Source organism: Danaus plexippus, chromosome Z, assembly GCF_018135715.1.
Source record: "Danaus plexippus chromosome Z, MEX_DaPlex, whole genome shotgun sequence".
NCBI lineage: Eukaryota > Metazoa > Arthropoda > Insecta > Lepidoptera > Nymphalidae > Danaus > Danaus plexippus.
Genome location: NC_083559.1, coordinates 12,363,795 through 12,382,325, shown reverse-complemented (window position 1 = coordinate 12,382,325; position 18,531 = coordinate 12,363,795). Strand labels below are relative to the sequence as shown.

Below are 18,531 nucleotides of genomic sequence, written 5' to 3'. Positions count from 1 at the left end.
AAAATGACATTGCCGTATTCGACCTCCAACCTTTGGTATTGAAATAAAAACGAACACAAAGCTGATATGGGATGACACAAGAGGTCCGCGAAATATTTTTATTAAAATCTGATGGGTGGAGCTGGTTTTTGTGAGACCTTAAAAACTTAGAACAAAGGTTGCAAGGTAAAACGTAAAAGACGGAGATGCACAGACTAACTTAATGTATGTAATTATAGGGTTATCAATCACAGATAAAATCAATACATATATCGAAAATGTTAACGAATTAAAATAAGAAAAACATTTAATCATTAATATAAATAATGACAAAAATAAGGAATATAATTTATATATTTCTCAAACTCAATTTTCATTATTATATAATATATAAACATATTCTATTGGTTGGATGTATTTTACCAACATATCGGAGTTAGGATAATGTAAGATTTTAATTTCACATCTACTCAATAAATTCAATCTAATTCTTTAAAACGATCAGAGTAAAGATGTAGGTAGTGTTGATTTTCTCACATTAAGATAAGTTATCAGTATGAATATCAAAATTACTATTCCCCTTGCCTGGTTAACATCGCAATCTGTCATGGCGACATACATACATTAAAGTGTACCATAGATTATAAAACATCTACATTTCATACCTTTCAAAATTGTTACTCTGTGAGATATGAGAGACAGTTTTCACTTACATATGTATATAATATAAGACTATAAAATTTTTACATTTTATCTTTAGATATGTTGAAATTTTTAAAATATTTTTATATAATAATAAAATTTAACTGAAACATCGCGGATTAATAAAGTTGTAGTCCAAACTTTTCGATAGTTTTAGTGGTAACGCTAAGAAGATTAGAGATGTGAAAATCTAATACCAAGAACAAGAAGTAGTGGGTTTGTAACTGACGAAAAAGACACTATACTACTAACATACTTTGTTTTAAAGAATATGAGCTTTCTGTCTTATCTGCAAAAACAAGTATTATGTTATTTTAACTTACGCCACTTCCTTCCTTGTTCTTTTTTTTATATTTATACGTATTTGCTTGCGGTTACTGTTTTTTTTACACTAATTATCTACTATATTATATTATTATCTAGTATATTAACTATATAATGTGTAAAAGATTATTTGTCAAAAAAAAATCCGTTTTAAGTAAAGTTCAAATAATATTTATAATCTATGTCCATAACTGATCGATTCATCGGAGCTGCGTCCGTGGTCACGTGGCGCTCGCTACACGCAACTTCGTGACACCATGAGATTAATAACTTTTTTGTATAAAGGATAATATAAGAAAAAAGATCTTAACTATATTATAATTGCAACTATAAAGAACTACAAAAACAATTGGCATAAGATTTTTTTTTTTAAATTAGAACGTAGGTACGTATTCAAATGTCAACAACTGTCAAAATAGACACGGAACAAAATTAAAATTGATTTACAATACAATTATCACGTTATTATTACCTTTTACTAGTTTATGTCATTATTTAGGTACATTATGTGCTCAGCTTAAACTGCCGTTTTATATTACTCGGGTCTTCCAAGCACATAAAATAATGTAAAAAAAATAATACTGTCTATTACGGCCCATTTACAAAGCCGTAATACGTGTAAATAATTCAAAAAATAGTAGAAAATAACAAACTAAACAACGGCTCGATGAATGTTGAATAAGATAAGACCAGTGCATAAAGTTATTATGCTGGGACCATCGGAATTAGAATCTACATATGTGATAAATAAAGGTACACTGTTCTTGAACTCCAATGACATTTCGTAAAATAGTCTTATACGTCAAAAATAACGAGAATTTCCGTGCATTACCTAAATAATACAACTCCTATACATTTTCTATATCTATAACATTAAAGATACGACAGATATAATAAAAAAAAGGGCATTTATTTTCCGTATATCTCAAACCCGAAGTCTCTATCTATGTATGGTTGCGTTAAATTTACATTTTTGCTATTCATTGCGGCCTGCGAGTTGTTTTTCTGACACTGGCATTTACGTGGGGTCCAGCCCCAGCTAGGGTTGAAGTACAGTTACGTACAGAAGTGATATTTACAATTTGTGTATTGGTATGCAAATCATAAGAAATTAAAAATAATAATCAAAACTAAATACTTTGTACGTTGAATACGTTCAAAGGACAGACATTAAATAGGATAAAATATCTATTAACGAATCAGATTTGATCAGTTGCGTTATATATTTTCTAAGCGACAGTACAGTATCTTCCAAGCAGTGCACATCCTTTGCATTCCATGCGAGTTTGTACAAATTGAGTTCAAGCCCTAAACGCCTCAGGCTGGACCCTCTGTTATGACGATTGCAATAATTATTAATTTTGCGTAACGAATGTACCTTGAATAAATTTTAGAATGATATTTCCACGAAAAGTTATTTATATAAAATAAAAACTGTATGATAAAAAATGTCTTCGTTAAATATGACTTATTTAATTGCTTCGTCAGGATATCTGGATTTACGTATTCGTCTTATTCAAATTTAACACTGTTTTCTATAATGCTTTACGATAATATAAAGTATATCAGAGTAACATACAAATATGATAATATCGTTTGAGAGTTGCTAAAGTCAGATTGGTGTGAGCTGAGCAGGAAGCTGCAAGTATCGACGGGAAATGGAGTCTAATGGTTCTGTGAATGTGACCACATTTCCTGAGCATAACATATGAAAACCTGGCCTGGCCAGTGTGGCTGGAGGTTCGTGGATTGAAAAGTTGGGGAGATCTATGTCCAGATGTGGGTTATGACCACGATGTCGCGATGGCGATAATATTGATATCTTTACTTCAAAGTACGAATTTACTCCGCTTGACGCAACTCATCTGAAATGTTAATAACTTTCGTACAAAAACAAAACACAAACCAGTGTGGTTTTAACTATATGAACAATATTTAGCAAATTAAAGACAAATAAATGTATATATTCGTATATATATTTTTTTATTATACGTAATATAAATTGTATTAACCGTTTCTGGTAACCGATACAGTCTTCCCACAGCATCGCCACGCGCCATCTTTTGCTACGCCTGTGGTAGTTATCAAAAATTAATACCGTATCAATTGCGATCACGTTCACGGCAATGTGGACTTTATTGAATTATATATTAAGTCGAAAGTTAGATGGAAATGGGATGGAGGGAGTCGGTTAAAGATTTATAAGCATGAAATAGATAAATAGGATCGTCTAGGGCACCCGATTCTGCGTATATTTTGGGGGCGTGTTTGCCTCGTGCCTCTCGTTAGAGAAATTTTCCCGTGACAACAGAAATTACAACCAACAATATTTAAAGAAGCTTATAGCAAAGCGAAAGGAATTAACTATTTGTATAGCTTTATTATTCTACTTTCATGTCTACAACGCTTTGCTGAAAAGTTACCTTTTAATTGAATTCATCACATTTTTAATTAACTTACCAAAAAATCAAGATCCAAAGAAATGAAAAAAACTGGACCTTTATAATCATTGTAATTAAATAACATTTTAGAACTGTATAACTGAGAGTTAAGTAAAAGTAAAAATAAATAACAATTACACATACTAAACGCCTACTAACCAGTTGTTATTCCAATATCCAAATAAAAAAAAGTACCTATTGTGTTGCAAAAAAAGGTTTTATTGTTAAACATAAATCTTGAATAAAATATTCAAAAGCTGTAAATCAGTTGTAACGACTTTTACGTATTAAAATATTATCTTCTAAATTTAACAAACTTTTGATCTTATTTAGTGAATATATATTTCAATATCGTATTTTTTTTTATTAAACAAAAGGACCATGACTTCAGCCATGTGTCTCAATAGCAGTTACAGCGTTCGACAAAAAAATAATTAATAAGAAAACAGCACTAAAACCTTTCCAAATTAGTTCCCGATGACAGATCAAAAAATATATACAATAGCGATCATCACGGTTTGCCTGATCTTATTTTCAAGCAAGCCTCAAAGAAACAACATAACTATAGATTATTTTTACACCAAATATAATATTGTGTTTCTTTTTATTGTGGAAGAAAAATCAGACGTACGGACAGCGGTTTTTGGTTTATTAGTCATTTTTTTTTTGTTACAATAAAATATAAAGGGCGTAGCGCCACGAAACTCAGCGGCGTCTTTAGTCGCAGCGGGATACACAACTATCGTTCCTAAATTCCCTCATGGCATATTTATTCACATCGAACGTTCAAAGATTATTTTCTACTAGAGTTTTATGGTAATCGTGGTGCCGTAAAGGCTAATGAATAACGCGTAGCCGTCTCTAATGTGACAATTGTGGACGATCGGTAAACAGGTTGGTTGCAACACATACAACTTTTTTTTTTTTCCATCTTAAACGATACTCGGGTAGATTGATATCTATTCCTGCGTCTTATTCCGGTTCCCGCGGCGTTCTGTGGCTAATTATAATGGAACTGTTAACGCTGATAAGTGTTAATAATGACAAGTATTTCAGCGACTTTTGTAGTTTTTTTTTTTTCTTGCTTTTGATTTTACGTCGCTTCTTCTTCGAACGAACTTACCTGCAAGTTTTCGACGGTTATCAAATTTGAAGAAATATCATAATGGATAATATAATTATCTATCGTATCACATAATTTATGTACATACGTATGTTTATGATGTAGGACAAAAAAAAAATGTAAACATCATGAGCGATTGAATTATAGGATAACAGGATTATTCAAAATATACAATAAAGCAACATGTTCATGTAGTAATAATAACACATTATGTAATGATCACTTAAATACATAGATGTAGAAGTTAATAATTTCATAATAGACCTGTTCTTGTTAACAAGCTGTTATTTACATGTAAATATAATATAATACAAGATAAATCGAAGTTATGGTTATATATTACTTTTATTTTCTAAATAGATAATAATCTATTTTTAAAAATACCATGATAGAGGCAGCCCTTGTAATTATAATTTTTAGAGAAAATTACGAAGTCGCTCGTTACGCGTTATTTAGATAAAGGACAAGTCAAAGCATTAATCATCAACACACGTCAATGTTGGACAAGATGGATGATCTGATGAACGTTTGGATGAAAAACCCTCCAATAATTACCGATAAGGTTTTGTTAGAATCAGGTGATAATTCGCTCTTTATTAATTTTTAACGCAAGGTGCGTTCTCGTACTTTTTACAGTGTTAAATTATGGGGAATATAATAAAAAAATCACAATATCAGTTAGCCGCTATAAGAGTTTTATGAGATCATAACATTATATAAATATTAAATTATTATTATTCTTTTCTAGTCACAACAGTTTGTACTTCTCATTATTTGGGTGTTTTATTCGTAATTATGTAAAGTATATCAATCCTTAACATCATAAAATGTTAAAGGTGAACTAGAAGGGAAACTTTGAGGTGAGCGTAAAGAGAATCAAAGAGTTCCGTGCGAGTAAAAGCTGCCACAAAAAATAGTCATAAATATTATAATTTATTTCTGTCAGAGACAGCTCCGAGGTAACAGTATAATCGTCTCTTTACTGCGCCGCTTCCTAACCATTAAAGTCTAGACAGTAAAAGTCACTGTAAAGCAAACTATATGTCCCCTTTTTGTTGCCTAATGCCTTTTCGATGGTGGTCAGAAATAATTTTATGCTTCTTGTAAGTTATTCGGTATGTTTAATAAGTAATAATTAATAATTAAACATCCATTCTGACATCCTAAGTATTCTTAACCGTTTGGGATATTATCATATTCTGAGCGTAATTTCTTACAAAGTACCTACCAGCTTAGCAAAACAAAGTTGTGCCAACGTAATTCGCATATGCTTTACAATTTTAACAAAAATCAATTTCTATTGATTGTATTAGATGCTTTTGTTTAATTATTTTCAGTTATGTAATTTTATATTTTATATTAATAATAAACTTTATATTATACCGTTGTATAAAATATTATATGAAACAGTAATTATCACTGCGGTAATTGCAAAGGGCGCCCGAAGCGGTCCTTACAATAGCGTTAAATATTTACACTCTTAATAGGATCCTATTTGAACAAATTAGCTGAACAAACTTCCTTGTTCAGAAAATTGTTGTATAATTATACTTTCAATGTTCAAAAATTAAAAAGTTAAATAATAATAAAAGAAGTTCCTATTATATAACAATTTAAAGAAAAATAACAATTTCTACATTTAATTATAAACATTTAAATTTACAATCAAGGATCATATTTTGATTTATTTTATTCGTAGATAAACCTGCACGCATGTAGGTCAATATTATTTGTAACTCTGCTTCGATTTTAAAAGTTTTATTATATTTATATACCGATATAAAATGGAATATATTTTATCGATTAAGAACGTCAATAATTTCGTTTCAAGGCGTCTTCATAGTCCGCATCATCAGCTTCATCAATAGGCATCCAGTGGTGTCCCTGGTACAGATACGACCTGCCCCCACGACCTCGGTACCCAAAGATGGAAACCACCTCCGGGATCTCTTTCTTCTTAGGCACGTGTGCGACTCTTGAGAACAGGAACACAACATCATCCTAAAAGTCAAATATGTGAAAGTCAAAAATGGTTTTAATAGGATTTAAAAAAGTTTCGAAGGAGGTTTACTTGAACGAATATTGATTTTAAATTCCTGATGTGACAATCTATGAAAAGGTATCACTCATATATTTCAATTTGTTAGTGACTTCATACGATGAGAATTAGTTTTCGCAGATAAAATTTTCCCTTCTAGCGTCCTTCATTAGATTTTGTACTGTTTTACGAGCAACAAAAAATCTGATTCAAGACTCACCGCACAGTTCATGACAGCGAAATACCGAGTGTCACTGGTTTGTTTAAATCTTACGTCGACGGGTGTGAGTACAACGTTTTCTTTTATGTCTGGAATTATCATGACGCTTTGTTAGAAATAATTAATAGTTTTTAATAGAGATATCTAACTGAAATTTAAAAAAATTAGGTAGTGAATTTGTAATACTTGAAGTTCAGATAAGATAGGTTAGTAACTTTAGATGATAATTAATAGTTCAATATTTAATTTTAAAAAATATATGGCAATAGGTTATTATTAACAAATTCTATCAGTGTAATTGTTTATTAAGTAAGTTAATATTTTGAGGTGAGCAGTAATTGGGCCAGTTTTTCCAACGACTTTCCAATCATAGTTATTGCTTTATGGAATTTTTTGAGAATCATCATTAAAATTTGTATTAATATTAAAATATGTAAAACTCACCTCTGAAGAGTTCGTACAATTTATAATGTCCTCTGTCTGAGACCTCTTCTAAGTAATAGGTCATGTTAGTCCTCTCTTTCATGAACACACCTCTTGCTGTCCAATTAATTGGCGCTACTAAATGATGCTCCATTTCATACCTCATATAAGCTATATGCTTATTAGAAAAATAATGATAAAACTTTTTATTTACTTAAATAACAGAGTAATGATAAAAAAATAACTAACCAACAACATTATCCAAAAATCTTACACATGAAATACTATAAATGACAGTAAAATAATAAAGAATCACATGTTTTGTGATATTTTTTTTTTGCTCACCAACATATTTAATTAATTATTTTACGATGATAATATATGTCTATATACACTCATAAGTGAACAAGTTAAAAATGTATTATAAACCTTTTTAGTTGGTATGAAAAATCTGACGAACATGGGGCTTTGGGAGGGTCCCCAATAATAAAAAACCATCCACTCGTCATCCAGAACGGAGTATGGATTAAATCTGGCGAAGCGGCTGAATTCCTCACATGTAGTCGTCTCAGATGTATCCATAGTCGGGAATGAACCGTTTTGTACCATCCCTACCGCTAATATGACCACAGTCACAAATAATCCCGATATGATATTAAAATTTAACATTGTTACAGTAGTTCTGTTCCATGTTCGCTGTCTCACAGTTAATATATCCGTCAGAAAGGATGTTTTACATTTTTAAACATATTTTAGTCGTAATATTGACGTTCACTATAAGTGTTTACAAACCAATCGTCTGAACTGAATGTCGTTTGAAAATTATTGTAGAACTATTGAAGTACAGCTTTACAGATATTTGAATTTTTTATTACAGCTAATATCTAACTTCTTATCCAACTTTATCATCAGCTCTCCTTTGTTCGTTGGAAATTTTAAGATCTTCTAGTTTCTTTTCATTTTCAATATCCCTTTCAGCCGGAATTCCAATACCGCTAAAACGTAATTTGGTTGCCTTACTAATTTTTTCTTCAGTTTCCTGTGGTTCCGTTCCCAGTTCAGCCATTATGGTTGCATAGAACTCTTCACAATACATCAGTGCTATGTATGGATTAATTATCTTTATCCGTAAGCTCAACGTAGGTAATATTACTTTACCTGGAATTTATTTATATATTAAACCTATCATCTATATAGTTAATATCAAAATAAGTGATTAATGAATAGCAGTAGTTTTGTATTACAGAGATAAAATAGGTCCTAAAATACTTACCTTGTTCAGGCTTTGGAGGTTCTTGATCTGGAATTTCATAAAACAGTCCTTTCCTGTCGCCAGCGATCAAAAGAGTTTCTCTATTTCCCTTTAAGAGTAATTTAGGCTGAGACCAGTCTATGTTTTTGATATAAGGTCCAAAATTTGTTCTATAGTAATTTACTCGCTAAAACCATAACAAAAAAATAATATGCCATCTTAATCACAGCCGATATGACAATTTAATAATTACCTTCTTCGTTGGATATGTAAAAGTGTGTATAACGGCTATTGAAAAATTTCGCTTTGACCAAATGTAAAATGGTATCCATTTTGTATCGACGATGTCGTCCGGATGGAAAAGGGCTTTTTTAGAAAATTCGTCGCAAGTTGTCCAATTTATATTTTGATAATAATCAGTTTTTATGTAAAAAGAGTTTTCTGCGAAATAATCAGAGATATTATTTCTAGGGATATATTGCCTGTCGTTTCTTTCAGTTGGTCTTAGCTTTGTGTCACTTGATGTTCCCGGGTTGATTAACGGATGTGCTAAGTTTCTTTCTAAATTCTTTGAGAAATCAGGTATATACTTTGTACCAACACTCGTTGCATTTTTGACAGTATCATATAGCCTCTTATAATACAAAAATTCATCACGAGGACTGTTAAATACCATAATCTCACTCTTAGGAATCCACAATATTTTATTTTTCTTCGCTTTTTTAAGTAATTCTTTTGCGTGTTCCCTATTTCTTGGTCTAATCATATCAAGCTCTACATAATTGATCGGTTGTTTAAATTCAACGTCCCCAAAACCGTCCCGTTTAATATTTAAAAAATCAACTGGTCTAGGAAATTCAATGTCTTCTGGGGGACCGACTGCAGGCATTTCGTCGTCGGTTTCAAAATCGTCTTGTAACTCTTTTGTTTCGAAAGACGACAGACACAACAAAATTATGAGTATGTCCATGCTTCCTAGTAATGTCAATTATGTTTACAAATTCGTAACAGCTCTCTTTTATACATGCTCACCTTACAAGTCAGGGTTCAGCAATGGTTTTTTTTTTATAAAACTGTAACTATATATTTTTTTTAATCTTTAAGGTTATTTATCAAAATAAAAAACTAAACATCAATGCTTAATTTTTTACATAAATAGTAAGTAAACGCATTGAAAACTTTGAAGAATTCTAAAACTATAAGTATATATTATAACTTAGTGTTGCGTTTATGATGTAAAATAGGTATATTCGTTTTGGAAAATGCGTTATCTTTATAAAGACACTATGTAAAGGAAATGTTTCGAACTTCTGTAACTCGTATGAATAACAAAATCGACATACAAGCATATATTAACTTCCTGGATATCAAAGAGAATATTGAATGACAGAATGTTACGGAAATGCTATTTTTATTTGCTTTCATACACCAAAAATCTTTGCACAACATTAAGTTAATAAATATGATTATTTTGTGGTTCCTCCTGCTCTCGTAAATGTATTTTTTGCTACCTTATTTCTACGGTACTAAATAATTTAATCCTCATCATCAATATTCAGTGCTGCATCCACTTCCATTTGTTCATCATCATCAACATCATCCTCATTGTATGGTGACATGCGATGGATGTCATATTTCATCAAGTACGAATAATTACTATCTCCACTGAAACCCATCGTCATTGCTGATGGTAAGATCTATGAAATGAGATTTACATTATTATATATATATTTTTTGATACATTTTTATACTTCACTTAATGCATAATATTTATAAAAGCTTATTATGTGCATGAAAAAAATTTTTTTTTTGATTTTTCAAAAACAGCGGAAGGAAGTTTTATTGTTTTATGAATGTAGTTTGTTTACATTCAACTAACATTCTTATCTGCGGGCATCTTGTCAACAGGAGCCAGAGCGTAGCACAAACGATATTTACAATTCATTATTCCCAAATATCCCGGAGGTACCAACTTCAACCCAAATACTAATATATCTACGTTCTCAGCTGCAAAGAAAAAGGGTTCTATCATTATGTGGTGTAATAGTTTTAACGATGAAATATTGACATAAAACTATAGTGCAGTGATCCGTTGCCAAAATGCCTGGTTAATAATTCAATGATTTATAGTTTTTAATGGAACTATTTTTATTTCGGTTTGATTGAAATTCACGCGGGAGAAGCCGTGAAGAAATAGAACAATATAAAATATCTTTTGATAAAAGTTATAACAACTTTAGAGTAAGTATCACGTACATAAGTTGAAATTTTTACTAAACGTAAAATAAGATCTTAAAAAATACTTTTTCAATCCTAAATGAAATAAATAATCAAGCCCATTAAAGGAGACAACCAATCGACTAAAAATTGATTTCTTTTAAATTTCATTTCTTACTTTGAAATATCAATGTGGATATAAGTCTGAATTTTCCAGGCACTTCTGTCTTCAAATAGAGAGCGCTGAAGTCTATCCCAGTTTCCATAAACATGACAGCGTCATCCCAATCTATAGATTTGTTTGCGCTCTTTAGTTCGTTTTTAAAACGGTCCACTAACTGTTAAAGGTAAAGTAATATCACTTTAACTCACTCGCTAAGAAGTAACAAAGAACGTCATTATTTATTAGTATTATGAATATTTATTATCTTTAAAGAATAAAATATAGTTAAAAAAAAAAAACTAAAATACATGCCTTTCTAATTAACCCAACTTAAAAGTAAAAAATAATCTGTAACATTAACAATAACAGTGGGCGGAAAAAAATAGTATTGTTATGAGAAAAGCATGGGGCGCTTTGTACTATATCTTTCATACTAATTTTGAACTAATCGTATGAAAAAAGTAATAGTTCCGTTTAAAATGGGTCAAAATCGAGTTGGAAGAAGTCGGTTACAAACATACATACACGTGAAGCTAAATAAAAGCCTGTAAAAAGCCTGTAAAAAAAAGCGCCTGAGCCTGGTTCTGCGAGAATGAGCTAGCTCGATTCTTCGGCCTCCGAAGCTACAACTCGTCTTTATAATGACAACTATGCAACACCAAATTATAACTATGTGCTAATAACAAACCTTTTGATAGCGGACAATTTATTTGTCAACATTTAACCTTCAAAGGGTAAAAAATATATCAATCACCAATTCCAAGCGTGATGAAGTGAAGAGAAACAGTGATGAGATTCTTTAGATTGCGTGTGAGTTCAGAGAAATAGGTTTTTATTCTTATGAAAATTAATATTTCATATTTTTAAGTGTATTTTAACAATAAAATGGAGACAATATAGACACTTCTGATAAAAACAGTCTTAAATGGTATATGGTCACAATAGTTGCATCTAATTAAACCGATTGCTTTAGAAACTGCTCGAACTTAAGGTATGTTAAAAAATATTACCACAGGAGTAGCTGGCGAGAATCTCACGGTATAAGATTCGTCATCGATCGTGTTCCAGAAGTAGAAAATTTTCCAGTCTATATCGAAGAGGCTGCTGACATTAAAGCTGTTAGTGCCGTTCAGAAATTCATCACAAGAAGTCCAATTGGTAGGTTCCACTGACGGTACTTTTTGGGTGTTATAGCATTGAAGTAAAGTGTATAACATCCAAATAAAGAACATAGCGACGCTTTATTATTGAGCCTAATGTATATTTAATACCAATTTTTTAAATTAATGTATTATTTTATTCCTCCAACCGCTGTATCTAAGTATCTTAGCTTGTTAAATACTTGCGAGCAATTGGTCATGCCGAATTGTTGTAACTTTTTTTTATTAAAATATTTGTTTGTTATGATTAAAAATTCAGAAACAAATAATTAGCAAACGGATATTGGATGAGTAATTTTATTTATTGTTTTATATTGACATTTTTTCAACAGACCCTGACGAGTAAATATTTTGTTTATTGTATCATAATCACATTAAATAAAACTTTTGTTATAACAAGAATTTTATGAAGTTTTGTAAAATCTGTTAATTTTAAATTTATTGAAATGATAAAAAACAATCTGTTAATCTTTTCATATTTTGGCGCAACTGCTTATTAACTTCTGAGTATTAGTAAGTCTATTTGTTTGAATAACTTTATTTATATCCTCACCCTTGCATTAAATATTTACGTACTATTTGTTTTAAGTTCAAAGTTAGTAGGTATGCAACGCATTGTTCAAAGGACTCCGATTATTTTTATTTATTATCACATCACATAGAGAAAACAATGCTATTCATTCTCGGACTTCCTATGAGGCTTCAAGAAAACTTCTGGGTTTGTCATAAAGTTTATAGCTTGTTTGGTTTCGTATTTAGTTGGATTAAGCAAAAACCTAGGCATTGGGTGTTGATGTATGATTAACTAGGACGAAGGCGAATGACATGGAAAATAACAATTATTTTTGTTCGAGTCAAACGAATGGTATTACGACCAAATACACTATAGTGATTCCAACTTGTGGTTTCCCAACGGAGTCATCCTACTCAGTCCCGAAATGCCCTTCGTTATTACCTCTAAATGGGACAAAAAGGGGATTTTTACACCTGAAGGAGATATTCCTCGACCTCAGCAAGGGAAAATTCAAAGAGGAAATAATGTATGTCCAAAAACAAACCAACTTACAAGCTTTATTTTAAAAGAGGAATTATGACAAGGATAATTCGCTTTGCAATATCTTGAGAATTTATAGAAAAAAAATTCTAGGAAACCGTAAAGCGTTAAGACTTTACTTTGTTTAAGCATTACGACTTTGTAAATTAACTAAAAATATTATAAATAACTTTGTACTATGTTGTGAAGAAATGATAGTTAAATAAAATATAGTTAAAAATTGAGTCTCAGTTGGATACAAATTTTAAAGAAGTAAATTTAGACCCAGACTAACGATTTCTTCAGAGCATCCTCTTCAAGCAAAAACTTTATCCAGACAAAAGTAGAGACCAAGAATTATAGTAGATTATTGTAGCAAACCATTAAAAGTCATATATTTATAAAAATACAATTATTTGTTAAAAAAAAAGAGCAACAAAATGTAGATGAGTTTTGCGTTTCTAATGAAAATATGTTTCGATGTCAAAGTAAAACAGTATAATGCTTTAAGTTAGAATTATATTTAACAAAAACTCTGAATAACAATCTTAAAATTTTCTAAAATGACTTTTTAGTATGGTGCCTAGTTGTTCGATCGCTTATTTCATTATTCTCAATAACTGTTTGTGAACCTGGCTTAATAAAAAAAAAAAACTAGATTAAAATCATTTATTTAACAAAGAACTGTTCCTCTTTATTTTTTTCTTTGATGCATGCCGGATAGCCGTCTCCCAAGTCAAGTGCCGCGGCCTCGGCTGCAATTTCCAGTCTGTATGGGGGGGTGTCTGATCTGCTGGCGAGGGATGCACCGCCCACGTGGCAGTCCATTACCAGTAGAAACTTACCACCTCGGAGAAGCTTCATCTGGAATTTTAGCAGTGGAACCGCTTTTCGCATTGGATTCAAGTCTGAAATATTTGAGGAGTGTGAATTAAAAGACAAAGAATTTTATGACACGTGCTTGGTACGAATTTAAGAATTTCTTGATATTCAGTCACTTTTCCAATTAAGATAGTGCATCCTTACGAGAGGAGACGAATCAAACATTTAGAATTTAGATTAAATTGAGCCAGTTTAATTGGTAAACCGTCTGGGACACGATGCCGCTTGAATTGCATTTTCGAATACTACACGCGACAATAAAATTACTATTCGTCAACAGATAACTGTATCTTAATTAAATTAAATCTATTCTTATTTATAAAAAAATTATAACAGCAATCTAAAGGAGACTTTATCAGAAATTTAAATTCGTGACAATAAAAGTTTTATTATTTGATATTTGACTAGTCAGGTAATTAGGTGATCACAAAGTATCTTGCTTAAGCTCATAGTGATGTTAATATCAAACAATTTGTATTAAGTTTCTTACTTGCATCGCGAACCACATTAGGAACAGCTGTAAAGCTACCAGCGCCATCTGGATCTGCGAATAGAAGCACCTCGTGTTTCGCTGATCCCATAGACATGTGTAATGTTGCCGCTCCCCATACAGGCTGCTGCTCCAAGTACTCATTCATATCGGACCAAATTCTATTGACTATCTGCAACATAAAATATTAGCTGTTAGCGTCACAGTTATATTAACAAATCTCCAAAATATAATCCAATTTTTATTTCTCATTACATTCTGCAAATTAAATTCCATTACTTGCTAATTCCGACAAGCAAGTTTTCTAATTTACTATTTGGACATTTAGGTGTCTTGACTACATATATATTCAGTAAGTTCTAACTGGGTTAAAATTATATTGTCGGTGCAATTTTTTAATTTTTAAAACGGCTTCACGACATTCGTTAATTAGACATTCGTTTGATACAAGAAGATCAAGTAAATTATAAAGCACTATCTTCAAGGCTATGTCATATTAATGTATAACTTTTGCGAAAAAACAACTCCTTAACGTTTTCTTACCCCACGCGTAGCATTTTTGAACACCATGTCTAAGCATCTCTCATCGATCTTCAGATTCCACGTGTAGTAGATTCTCCAGGGTTTCCCAACAACAACATCGATATCAAAGTATGGGTTTTTCATGATTCTCTTGCAATTTTCCATGTTCTTTTCTAGAAATTGCGGCTTCAACATTTGACCGAGGACTGAACATACTAAACAGTTAAAAATAATGGCGTATATTACTCGATCAACAAACATTATCGATGTACGACATCTGAACATTCGATTCACTTTTATAATGATGGCTATGGGAAAGTTTGTGTTTTCTTAAAACATTTCCATTCTTGTCCTATTGTTTGGACTACAAATGTAGAACTGTTTAAATAACAAGCATTTACATTTTAATCTATCCAACTCTTTATTGATACTGAATATAATTTTCTAGAGATTAAATTAAATACAGAAATTATTTCTGTATTTATTTATCCCTTACATATTATTTGCTATCAATTTTACTCTTGAAATTCAGGCTCTGTTCCAATAACGGTCTGCAAACAGCAATAACGGTTATTAAATATGAAAAGGTGTACAAATATATTTATTATGGTCAAAAATGTTTGCGTGGCCAGCACTCGTTTGTGTAGGCGTGTTCAGCCACCGATGCGTATCTAGAATAGGTGGAATTGGTGGGCGGAATATCATTATCAGTACGTTATGCAATGACAGCATAACGTAATGACCAGCCCGCCCAGTTGAAATTAAAAAAAATAAACATTATTAGGAAAAAAAAGGTCGGCGCTCATTATAACCTCTTTCGTTAGAAAACACAATCGGCAGTTTGTTGTGATATAATAGAAATAAAAGTAAGAAAAAATGATTCCTTATCAGCAATAAAAATCATATTGTGATACATAATATATTCAAATTAAAGTTTCACAAAACAAAAAACAGTAAAACAAACGAGTAAATGGTCCGTACCTTCAATTTACGGTATAATTTTTGTTATATCTATAGATCAAGAAATATGAACACGAAGTAATATTTATGTAGCAAAGGGGCGGATTCAAATAATTTATAACAGGCGCAGCTAACATGCACTTTCTATACAGCGTTTTATCTAAACATTGTAATAAAAAATATACCACTTATAAACCATTTGTAGTTAATGTTAATTAGTGGGAAGTTGTTTTAATACCAGACGTGAAGTCTTTATTAAAACATTAGGGAACGCAATTTGAAGATACTCATATTAAATTAGCTTTATTTCTTAAACTTTTATTTTTCAGAATCTAAATGCATAAATGTACAAGTAAAAAAACATTCGTTACACAACCAATGCGGACAAAACAATAGTTCTCGAACATTTTAACCGAGCTCTTTTGAAATGTGAATTCGATTAATCTTTCAAAAGCAGCATTCAACCCCTCGATCAGGTGAACGTTATGTCAGACACAGCGACACCACCGCAGTCGGAGCTCTTATGAGGGCTGAGGAAAATAATGTCATATATATAATACATTATAAGAGTATTCTACACTCCTTACCACTCGACTTATTCCTGTATGACCGTATCATTCTACACAATCCTTATCAATTGATTTGTTTTGTATGCCTCTTTGTGTATATAGTTTCTCATACTTCTTTGTGCTTATTTAAATAATTTTATACAAATAACATAATTTGACAATTGAATTGTAATTCTGATGTGCTATTATATACTTTATTTTAAATTTAATTTTACTTTTTTTTTACATCCCGACACTTTGAAGAGCAGGTAAAGTTTCTTTGAAATTTTCTAACGAAGTTTTTTTTATATATTGGACTTTTATATTAAGGTGTTGGAAGTGAAAGTAAAGAAAAAATGCTCTTTGTATTACCTAGTGCTTTGTTATATACTAATAAGTTTTATTAATTATAATAATTAAAAGATAGAATTTCTAGTGCATTGCAAAACGGTAACTATTTTACTGTAAGATTTTTTTTATATATATATATAATTATTGATAATAATATTTTCTAATAAGTCAACACCAACCCTAGTAAACATTAAATTGTACATCAAACTGACGTCGATCAAGTACCTTGTATTCAGCCTTCAATATAACAAGTGAAAGCCAATATTAAGTATCATTTACACTACAATCTACTACTTATTATTTACATTACTTATATGTTTATACATATGTGTGTATGCGTGTATATATGTGTGTGTGTGTAATAATTTCTTCACAGCATTTTAATAGACTGAAACTATGTCATACATCCTGTGGTCTAACTGTAAAGAGATGTAGTATCTATTGATAGAAGTAGATTTATTAGCTATTTAAAAAATTGACAATGAGAACTGAGTATAAAAGCTATTTCATACGACCATATGTTTTAATTTAAAAAAAAAATGTGATTTTACATAATTATTTCCTTTAAGTACCTAATAATGTTTTGGTAAATTTATTTTTTTCTTATAATAAAGAATTTATATAGAAATTATTTTTTTCCTGAAATGTGTTTTATCGCATAATATGTGGGCCATCGCCTAACAGTGTTATGTTTCAAATAGAAGCAAATAAAGAGGTTAATTTATAATTCCATAACAAAGTTATAATAAAGTTTAAAACGAATTAAAGTTTCATAAAAACTTTTATAGACTAGCAGAAACTGACGCAGACGTCTGAGACATGAAGCTTACTGTAGAATTGTATACGGGCATAGATTAAAAGAATGTGGAACTGTGTCTTATTAATGCATTATAATAAAACCATTATAATAACATGCATAAATTTAAATGTTCATTATTATGACACAATCCCGGTACATCGACAGCCCCATGTAAAGTTCGAGTTGACCCGAAATCGTTGTCACTTTCCCCACTTTTCCTTTCACTACATCAAATAAGTTAGGAAAACATTTTCGCCAACGAAGCAATGCCCTCATATAATCCTCTACCTGCAGAGATATACCGTGCTTACTCCTCGCAGCCACTATCATCCGTACCTACACTAACTTACTGACACCAAACGACTTATGTACAAAGAATTTCCGTGCCAATATAATCCGTGTATTATAAGCAATAAGGTATACATTTTTACGAATGTAGACATACTTAAGCCCTTATTATTATAACAGTTAATCCCCCCACCAAGCGACTCTCGCGCCCTGCCTCATGCATTTAAATTGCTTCATTACAGAACTAGACGCCGGAGTGTAGGGTTGTCTACTGGGAAAAATGGGGTTTACGGCTACACTAAAGAAAAACTTTCGCCTAAATAACATTGCAGATTGGAACTGAATGTTTTTGTTTTGTATGAATCTTTCCTTTTCTAGTACAGATAAAATTTTAAATCTTATTCGAACATGATATATTTCACATTACGTTTTTATGTATATAATGATAGGAACACATTAAGCAAGGCTGTATATAAATAGAAAACTAAAGTCGTCTCATTCTCTGATAATTGGAATTTAAATAATCGTTCAGTGTTGCCAAACAGGCGTAATTAGTGAATTATTATTAATAGCTTGCCACCCCTGGGTGGATAGAGCGCTATCCGCTATCATTAGC

At 31.1% G+C, this 18,531-nt stretch overlaps 3 protein-coding genes across 5 annotated transcripts; all 3 read right to left on the bottom strand.

The window, feature by feature from the left end:
* Nucleotides 1–6,149: 6,149 nt before the first annotated feature.
* On the bottom strand, nt 6,150–9,477 carry LOC116777669 (uncharacterized). Of its 3 annotated transcripts, XR_004354071.2 has the most exons (6): nt 8,756–9,477; nt 8,524–8,689; nt 7,680–8,408; nt 7,272–7,428; nt 6,828–6,916; nt 6,150–6,570 (listed from the first exon to the last, which is right to left on the bottom strand). XR_004354071.2 is itself a non-coding variant. In XM_032671343.2 (4 exons), the coding sequence occupies exons 1-4, from the start codon at nt 7,917–7,919 to the stop codon at nt 6,382–6,384; spliced, it is 675 nt and encodes a 224-aa protein (XP_032527234.1). In that variant the 5' UTR covers nt 7,920–8,133; the 3' UTR covers nt 6,150–6,381. The 3 variants fall into 3 exon arrangements, 1 of the variants encoding a protein (XP_032527234.1); XR_004354070.2 differs by having other exon boundaries at nt 7,272–8,408; XM_032671343.2 differs by lacking the exons at nt 8,524–8,689; nt 8,756–9,477 and having other exon boundaries at nt 7,680–8,133.
* Nucleotides 9,478–9,936: 459 nt separating this feature from the next.
* Nucleotides 9,937–11,052, bottom strand: LOC116778033 (uncharacterized). The gene is made up of 3 exons (XM_032671876.2): nt 10,898–11,052; nt 10,382–10,509; nt 9,937–10,199 (listed from the first exon to the last, which is right to left on the bottom strand). The coding sequence occupies exons 1-3, from the start codon at nt 10,989–10,991 to the stop codon at nt 10,038–10,040; spliced, it is 384 nt and encodes a 127-aa protein (XP_032527767.2). The 5' UTR covers nt 10,992–11,052; the 3' UTR covers nt 9,937–10,037.
* Nucleotides 11,053–13,730: 2,678 nt separating this feature from the next.
* LOC116777771 (uncharacterized) lies at nt 13,731–15,229 on the bottom strand. The gene is made up of 3 exons (XM_032671480.2): nt 14,991–15,229; nt 14,448–14,619; nt 13,731–13,983 (listed from the first exon to the last, which is right to left on the bottom strand). The coding sequence occupies exons 1-3, from the start codon at nt 15,162–15,164 to the stop codon at nt 13,745–13,747; spliced, it is 585 nt and encodes a 194-aa protein (XP_032527371.2). The 5' UTR covers nt 15,165–15,229; the 3' UTR covers nt 13,731–13,744.
* Nucleotides 15,230–18,531: the final 3,302 nt, after the last annotated feature.

What these genes read in the sequence shown, in the direction of transcription:
- LOC116778033 (XM_032671876.2), bottom strand. Translation starts at nt 10,991, where the DNA reads ATGTTTATGGAAACTGGGATAGACTTCAGCGCTCTCTATTTGAAGACA. An exon ending in ATCCACATTGATATTTCAAA is followed by an intron (nt 10,510 to 10,897) that starts GTAAGAAATGAA and finishes TTTTCTTTGCAG; the next exon opens with CTGAGAACGTAGATATATTA. An exon ending in AGATGCCCGCAGATAAGAAT is followed by an intron (nt 10,200 to 10,381) that starts GTTAGTTGAATG and finishes CTCATTTCATAG; the next exon opens with ATCTTACCATCAGCAATGAC.
- LOC116777669 (XM_032671343.2), bottom strand. Translation starts at nt 7,919, where the DNA reads ATGTTAAATTTTAATATCATATCGGGATTATTTGTGACTGTGGTCATA. An exon ending in TTTTCATACCAACTAAAAAG is followed by an intron (nt 7,429 to 7,679) that starts GTTTATAATACA and finishes TTTTCTAATAAG; the next exon opens with CATATAGCTTATATGAGGTA. An exon ending in ATTGTACGAACTCTTCAGAG is followed by an intron (nt 6,917 to 7,271) that starts GTGAGTTTTACA and finishes TGATAATTCCAG; the next exon opens with ACATAAAAGAAAACGTTGTA.
- LOC116777771 (XM_032671480.2), bottom strand. Translation starts at nt 15,164, where the DNA reads ATGTTGAAGCCGCAATTTCTAGAAAAGAACATGGAAAATTGCAAGAGA. An exon ending in TCAAAAATGCTACGCGTGGG is followed by an intron (nt 14,620 to 14,990) that starts GTAAGAAAACGT and finishes TTTATGTTGCAG; the next exon opens with ATAGTCAATAGAATTTGGTC. An exon ending in TAATGTGGTTCGCGATGCAA is followed by an intron (nt 13,984 to 14,447) that starts GTAAGAAACTTA and finishes CAAATATTTCAG; the next exon opens with ACTTGAATCCAATGCGAAAA.